This window comes from Herpailurus yagouaroundi, unplaced genomic scaffold (genome assembly GCF_014898765.1).
Source record: "Herpailurus yagouaroundi ecotype Mexico unplaced genomic scaffold, PumYag 188, whole genome shotgun sequence".
Taxonomy (NCBI): Eukaryota; Metazoa; Chordata; class Mammalia; order Carnivora; family Felidae; genus Herpailurus; species Herpailurus yagouaroundi.
Window position 1 is genome coordinate 26,227,301 of NW_024412419.1, and position 8,833 is coordinate 26,236,133.

The 8,833-nt window shown below is 36.5% G+C and overlaps 1 protein-coding gene across 3 annotated transcripts in view; it reads right to left on the reverse strand.

Moving 5' to 3' along the window:
- The window catches only part of MEMO1 (mediator of cell motility 1), a 140,215-nt gene that overhangs the window by 16,706 nt on the left and 114,676 nt on the right, over nucleotides 1-8,833 (reverse strand). For 2 of the 3 annotated variants that reach the window (XM_040496446.1, XM_040496444.1), the window contains one exon: nucleotides 3,828-3,970. The exons of the other annotated variant lie outside the window; for it this stretch is intronic. In XM_040496446.1, coding sequence (XP_040352380.1) covers nucleotides 3,828-3,970 — 143 coding nt within the window. The remainder of the gene's footprint in view (nucleotides 1-3,827; nucleotides 3,971-8,833) is intronic. 3 annotated transcript variants of the gene reach the window in all.

The following is an 8,833-nucleotide window of genomic DNA, read 5'->3' on the forward strand; positions in this document are numbered from 1 at the left end:
GTGTGTGTGTGTGTGTGTGTGTGTGTGTGTGTGTGTGTGTGTGTGTGGAGAGAGAGAGAGAGAAGAGAAGAGCAAAACTGAAAGTTAGGAAAACAGAATGAAAATTCTACCAATTAGAAAAACTAAAATAGGGCCAGTCAAAATTCTCTTATATGGAGCCATCTTATAGGACAAGAAACTTGATCAGAAAAAGTATAGGGTTCACATTACCTAACCAGAGTAAAAATCAATTACTAGCAGCAAATGTCCTTCACTTATGCCACAATCCCTGGTAGCAGCAAGAAGGGTGAAATGAGGTAGGATTATGAAAAGAGTTACTAGGAAACATCACTCTATTGGGCTGACTAATGAATTTCCATGTGGATTAGACTTACGATAAAATAAAAGGCGAGAATTGAAATGCTGAGGGTTTGGGGGGGGGTGGTGGAGACAGGGTGCGGATTCAAATGAAGGGACAGAAAGAAGGGGCATAATGTAATCCAGGTTCCCACTCTCCCTTAGTTTTTCCCACTCAAAAAAAAACCTTGAGAATATTTTAGTCTTTCTGCTTTTTCTCTCTCTAATGCCATTTTCAAGTCCACATAAAATTTAAATGGGATCTGAGAGATGGAACATCTTTAAAACAATTGGAAAAAAAAAAAAAAAGTCATTCTTGTAATGGACACTGGCTAACAAATAAAACCAACCAGGCAAAACCCTGCCAATTACATACAGGTTTCCCACTGTCTCTGTCACCAAATTCCCTGCTTTGTTTTTAACAGAAGCTGGACATAATATAAACAATGACTAGAAATGAAATTTGTTGTCTCTGCCAGGACTCTAATCCACCATTCAACAAAAACAAAATTCCACTGTATATATCTGAGTAATTTGTCAACTGTACCATAATCAATTTTTTTTCAAAAATCAGCTATTTAGAAATATACAGTGTGTTGACAGCTTAAGTCAATGATACTTTGAAAATCTGAGTATTTGAGGAAGTGAATCCTTCCTATGAAATGATTTACAATTCAGTGTTACCATTAATATGATATAGTAAAAGCAATCTATATAGTATCTTTACAAAAAAAGAAAAAAAGAAGAAGAAACCATTAAGAAATATCTTCACAAGAAAAAGCTAGTTTTTTGAAGTGGGAGTATAGCATCCATTAATATAGAAAAGATGACCAACGCCACCAGAGCATGAATTTGAGAAACATGAAAATTTCTGAGACATTTTAACCCATAACTAGCCCATGATTCATATTACTTCAATTAGGCACATAAAATAGAAAATAAATCTTACTTTATAAAAATGACAGTTACTATTACAATTATAGAGGGAAACCCCAATTTTGAAGTAGTATCCATGCAATACCTTCTACTTATCACCAGACCTTCATCAGCTTTCCCAATAAGAATTAGTACAGTGCTTTTTTCATAAGTACAAAGTAAGCACTTAATGGGTATTATTAGTGATAGTCATACTAAAAAAACACACTTGGAAAAGTTCTATTAGTTAACTACCAAATGTAAACATAAATATGTTTTAGTTTCTGGATAATTCTCATAACATCTACCAATCTTTGGAAACTTGGGGTTCTTTTTTGTAATTATCACCAGGAAATTTTATCTTATAATTTAAATACCAAAATTTTCTAGAACACAGATCAAACGGCCTAAATAATTTTCTAAAAACCTAGGTAGGGTATAAAACAAAATTCATCTCTCTCTCTCTCAATATCGTACTTAAATATAGTAGTGAACTAGGGCTTGTTTGCTTTAGAATTCATTATTGAGGTGAAAAGGATGATTTTACAGAGAAGAGCACTATTATAGCATTATACTGATTTTTGTGTGGATTTATGCTGTGAGTGCACATGGTACCAACCTAGAGGGAGAACTTCAATTCTGAAGAACAGTATCAGGGGAACTAACTACTTAAATCTTAAAAGTAAAGTGATTCATAGAGGTCTTAAAAGTGAAGAGGGACGGGTCACATGCTTTAAGAATTTTTAATTTCTGGGGCACCTGGGTGGCTCAGTAGGTTAAGCGTCCGACTTCAGTTCAGGTCATGATCTCACAGTTCATGGGTTCGAGCCCCACATCAGGTTCTGTGCTGACAGCTCAGAACCTGGAGCCTGCTTTGGAGTCTGTGACTCTCTTTGTCTCTCTCTGTCTCTCTGCCCCTTCCCTCCTCAAGCTCTGTCTCTCAAAATATAAATAATAAAAAAAAATTTTTTAAGAATTTTTAATTTCTAAAACATACGGACATGCTTTACTACCAATGTAAATTCAGAATACTAAGAAAAAGAGCCCTTTTTTCAATAATGATATACCTTAGTTTTTAAGATCAACTATGACTAAACTTCAGAATTTCTAAGAAAAGAACTCTTTTTAAGCAAATACCTAGCCCTCAGATCTAAGTAATATACTTATAATCCATAAAAAAAAACTTCTGCCAAAGGTAGCAAACTAGCCAATAGAACTGATTACTAAACACCCCTGAGAACCTCTCAGGGAGTTTGGCAAGGTAGTACAGCTACCTGCATACCTTAAACCTGGGCTTCACCACCTCAGCTCTACTGACATTTTGGGCAGGATAATTCTTTGATGTGGAAGGCTGTCCTGTGTACTGTAGGATGTTTATGAAGCAGCTTCTCTGGACTCTACTCAGCAGATGCCTAAAGCATCCCCGCTTCCCACCTCCACCCCATTGTGATGACCAAAAATGTCTCCAGACATTTCCAAATGCCCCCTCAGAGGACAATCAGCCCCAGATGAAAAATCAGTGACTTAAACCCCAATACTTATCTATACCATTACGGAGGATGGTTCTCTTAAAATGAAATCTCAAAACCACTCACAGAGCAAGGTAAGAGAAAATATCAGCCTAACCAGGCCAGATAAATATTGTCAACTCTAGGAATCAATGCTTAAGACATATAAAAGCCAGGCCTCCCTGTATCTCATTGAGGATGTTTTTCTGGCCATTCTAGTACTATATCTTAAAATTTATAGTCTTGTGCCTTCTGTTTTCTCTATAATCAAAGAAATAACTGAAGGATGAATAGATATTGGCATTCTTAAGCCAATGAGAGATGTCCTAAAAGGAACAGGATTCAGAAATAATCCAGAACAGCAATGGATAAAGGAGAGCAAATTGTATCCAAAGATATCAAAAATCAAAATTTACTAAAAGAAGCATCCACAAATGTCTCACTTTCTTTATGATCTATTCACTGTTAAGTTTCCTTACTCTATTCACAATAATAACAAAAATCACTTCAGAATCCTTACCCTTATAAACCATTACCAATGAAGACCACAGTGCTAATAGCCAACCTGTTACAATCTTTGTAGAGTAGCTCTAAGCTAATAGCAGAAATTTAAGCACCAAAAGAAAAACAGAAAAAATACACTAATTACAAAAAAAGAAATGTGGTAAAGGACTGGCATAGCATAAAGCGCTCTCCTACCTTCTAAAGAAGAACATTTGTTTTATCTACCAAAAAACTAACTTCAGAGAATCTACCACACAACTCTACCTGGAAATAGGGTTAAAAGACCTTTACTCCCACTATCGTAAGTAGCTAAGCAAGGATGCCCTCACAGTGTGAATCCAATTATACCAGTCGCCTTTGGAAATGTATCCATGACCCACTATCATAATCTGATCCTTTTTAAATGACCAAAAGACTTTTTTATTCACTTTGAAGTATTGTGGCTAAAAGTAAAACTCTCCAAGGAAAGTGATAAGGAACAGAAAATCAGAGCTTACAGTGAAAAGATACCATTAAGCACAAGTATATAATATCTACCATGATATGTTAACATCTAGAACTTACCCCAATGGCAGAAATCAGAAGAAACCACAAAGAGATTACTAGGATCCGCTAGATATTTACTGAAGAGTTTTCCGAATTCCTGTTCTTTTGACTCACTCAGAGCTCCAACCAGTACAGGAATAATGGTAAACTCATCCTTATGGCTTAAAGAAAACAGAAGAAGAAAAAAAAAAAAGTCATTTAAGAAGTATAAGAATAAAAATAGTTTTCCAGTGTGTTGGCACTAAAAGTGGAACATTATTAATTGTGGTAAGGATAATATACATATTATTGAATTTTTTAATCTGCAAACAAAATGTTTAAAGAAGACCATTTACAAGTAAGAGAGAGACACAATACTAAAAATATCTATTTAAATTACAGAAATATACAATACTCTTTAGGTAAACAAAGCTATTTTACTACTAGGTATAATAATGTCCTCAAAAATAAAAATAAGCCCATCAGACCATCACCAAGTCTTCTCAACTACCAAGCAAAGCTACAATCATCTGCCCAATCCTTCCACAATTTTAAAAGAGCATTAAACTCTTCCTCAATATTTTAATCCTATCCTGTTACAAATACCACGACTTCTGGCACTTCTATGACCTTGCCAAGTGAGACCTACAGAACTTAACCCTTGGCTCCCATAAGATACACCAACTGCACCTTATACCTATACTAACTAATAAACAGATACAGGACAGTCTGACGATACAACTCAAAATTCACTGGTCTCTAGGGTGGACACAGAATTCAAGGAAGTAGATATTAATTTCTAGCAGCAAGAAAAAGACACCACAACCACCCACAATGTTTATGACATATCCACAAGTCCCTTTTTCACTCTACAGATTGACAGATTTATGGAAAAGGAACAGAGCAGATTAATAATGAATAACTATGATGGGCTATAGAAACAGACGTTTACCCCAAACCTTTTAAAATTTTCATTGTTGTGAAATTTTACTTACATATATTCAATATTATTTATATTCTAAATGATCCCAGATTGGAATTTTAGAAGCGTGAATCATGTTTGTCTGACTTGTTCTGAACAGGACTTTAAAAAAAAAAAAATCACCATTATAATAAATGCTTTTTAATATGATAATCTGACACTTAACTGATGTAGGACAAACAATTCATAAAAGGGTTTTTAAAAATACGAAATTTTAGTTTATTCCCAAAATAAGTGTTAGCCCAGCTTCATAAAGCTAAATTCAGGGCACCCAAGCACCTCCCCCATAAAGGCCCCCTTACCCTTGTCAATTGCGAAATAAACAGATCATACAGATCTCCAGTCCCTCTGCAATGCAGGGGCTTCTTGGGCAGAATCTGCATCTATGGAGTAAGAAAAAAAGAGGAAGCTGGCAGAGGAAGCTGCCATGGAATATCTCTTTCTCTGATTCTTTCACCAGTTTGCTTTACAACTCCAGGAAGGAACAGGGGCTCTTCAGTAAGCTAAGAGTGATTATCATTTGAAAGAAAAGAATTTGAGCTCTAGTAAAAATTCAAGAAGACTGTTATGAATTGTTCTAACTTCAAGTACTACCTACATAAATTAAAAAAAAACTAAGATCATCAAAGAGTGTAAGTAATTATGGCATGGTAGGGATGCAGTTATATAAGAGTATTAAAAAACAAGAAGTCAGAAGAAATAGGTACAAGTACCATCTCCATCATATAATAAAAGTTGAGAGGGTGGGTAAATCACTAACCTAAAAATGTATTTTACCTTATCTGCCAAATGATCATAATTACAATATCTATTTTCTTAAACTATTATGAAGTGAGCAACGCTATAGGAAAAGTAGTTTATCAACAGTAGTTGGCTCACTCTGAAGAAATAATACATATCTACTATTCCATACAGCCACCAAACCATTCAATTAACCTCGGTCTCATCTTGCAAGTCGATACGAAGGTAAAAGGCTCAAACTACTCAGAAATCTAAGCTTTGAATCAAGATCCATGTATCTACTTCTTCGTCATTTCTCTTTAAAAAATTACTTGTTCTATCTTCTCACAAAGCATGAATTAGAAAAATGAGTATTTGGCTTTGAAATATAATATTCCTAGGCTCTAGAATACAAGTTGTCAAGTTGGTTTTTCCCAGTGAAGGAGTACAAAATCTTGCCCTCAGAAAACAATGATAAAACTGTCAAAAATAACCATTTTGTGGCTCTAGAAATTCAACAAGGCAGAAAACACAACGAGAAGAGTTTATCAGCGTAAAATAAGTGAACATCTTGGGACGAACAGTGGAAGTCTGGCATCTTACCAGGAGCTGCCTCCATCCCCCTGCCCCAATCCACCAACATGGCAGAAGCTGCCTATGAAAATCAGCAGTTTCACTGCTAAAGGGGGCTCACTTTGACTTGGAGTACAGAGCAGAATACTCACACCCAGCAGGAAACAGAAAAGCCCACAGCTCTTGTAGCCTGAGGTTATGGAACCACTTGAGGCAACACACAAACCTAGAAATTTAACATGGAGACTCTGGAAAGGAGAGAGCCACGCAGGGACCAGATAAATTCATTTATTCTGAGGAAAGGATTGATGCCCTCCACAAAACCCCATGTGACTAGAAGGCAGCAAGCACAAATGTACAGGGGAGACCCCTAAGGTCCCTAGCTCCCCTCAGAATGCCAGCTAATTAGGAGGTTAAGAGCATATCCAAGGCAAATTAGAGACCTGAGAAAAACCAACATCTCCCACATCCTAGGCTGCCTGGAAATCTGCATGTATACACAGGGAGACCAGAGAAGACCCAATAGAAAGTAAAGGAGGCAAGCTAGAAAATGGCCCAAATTTTGAACATACTCCCCAAAATATAAACAATCCGCCAGCAGAGGACAAAAGCCTTACTGGCTCAAGGTGTTCAATTACAACTTCCAACCAATCATTTACTAAGCACTAAGCAATGCAGACACAGAGATGAACTCTAGAAAGCCAAAGTTCATAAGAATTTTTAAAAAGTTGAGGAGATAAATCCGTAGCCACACATTTTGGGAGAGAGAAATTCTGTAGATAAAGCCAATCAAGTTACTTAAACAAACAAACAAACAAACAAATGAAAAGTGAATGAATGAATGAATGAATGAAACAACTACCACCACTACTACCACCTGCAGAAAATTTTAATAAAACCAGAATCAAGGGGTGACTGGGTGGCTCAGTCAGTTAAGCGTCCAATTTCAGCTCAGGTCATGATCTCACAGTTCATGAGTTAGAGCCCTATGTTGGGCTCTGTGATGAAAGCTCAGAACCTGGAGCCTGCTTCAGATTCTGTGTCTCCCTCTCTCTGCCCTTTCCCTGCTTGTGCTCACTCTCGTTATCTCTCTCAAACATAAATCAACATTAAAAAAATTAAATTAAAACTGGAATCAAGTTGCTATAAGATAAAAAGTCCAGTTGTAAGAAAAAATTATGAGCCACAGAAACAGGACAATGTGACACATTATCAGGGGGGAAAAAAGTAACCAATAGATAGAAGCTGTACCCACGTGAGACCAGATTTAGCAAAGACTTCAAAACAATTCCTATAAATACGTTCAAAACATCAAGGAAACCATGCTTTAAAAAGTTAAAATATGGCAATGACTAAATAATTAATGAATACAACAAAGAAATGCAAGCTATTTAAAAGAATTAAATAGAGGGGAGCCTGAGTGGCTCAGTCAGTTAAGTGTGTGACTTCAGCTCCAGTCATGATTGTGGTTCATGGGTTCAAGCCCTACGTTGGGCTCTGTGCTGACAGCTTGGAGCCTGCTTCCGACTTTATGTCTCCCTCTCTCTCTCTCTGCCCCTCCCCTACTTATGCGCTCTCTGACACGCACGCTCTCTCCTCTCTCTCTCTCTCAAGAATAAACATTAAAAAGGAGGGGGGGCACCTGGGTGGCTCAGTAGGTTAAGCAGTTAAGCATCCAACTTCGGCTCAGGTCATGATCTCCTGGTTTGTGGGTTCAAGCCCCGCATCTGGCTTTGTGCTGACAACTCAGAGCCCAGAGCCTGCTTTAGATTCTGTGTCTCTCTCTCTCTCTCCCTGCCCCTCCCCTGCTCGTGCTCTGTCTCTCTCACTCTCTTAAAAATAAATAAACATTAAAAATTTTTAAATAAAAAATAAAAGAATCAAATGGAAATTTTAGAGTTGAAAAGTACAACAAATGAAATTAAAATTTACTAGATGGTCTGAAAAGCAGATTCAATATTACATAAAAAATCAGTGAAATTAAAGATAAAACAAATAATTGAACCTGTAGAGAAAAAAAAAAAAAGATTGAAGGGAAATGACCAGAGCATTGGAGACTTGTAGACAACATCAAACACACTAGATGCATACAATGAGAGTCCCAAAAAAGGTACAGTAAAAGACTTAAAAGAAATAATGGCTGAAAACTTTCCAAATTTCATGAAAAACATTGATCGACAGTTCCAAGAGACTCAACAACCCAAAATATGTAAGCACAAAGAGACCCCCATCTAGATACACTGTAATGAAACTGAGGAAAACCAAAGACAAGGAGAAAATCTTAAAAGCAGCAAAACGGAAAATGACTCATTACTTAACAGGATAGTGTTTTCAACAAACAGTACTGGAACCACTGCATATAAACCTTTACCTCATACTATATACAAAAATTAACTCAAACTGGGTAATAAACATAACTATTAAGAGCTAAACTAAGAAAACTTCTGGAACAGGGGTCAGCAACAATCTTTTCAAAGGAGCCATAAAGTAAATATTTTATATTTTCTGGGCCATACAATCTCTGTAGCTGCCAAAGTGTCACTGTAAACAGAAAGCAGCCACATATATAAATGAGTGGGTATGGATGGCTATCTGCCAATAAAACATTTACAATAACAAGTTGTGGGCCAGATGTGGTCTGCAGGCTATAGTTTGCTGATTCCTGTTCAAGAAGAGAAAAATCTCTGTGACCCTGAATTAGACAAAGATTTCTTTTTTTTTTTTTTTTTGATAGGGAGAGAGAACAAACGGGGGAATGGGGGAGAAGGAG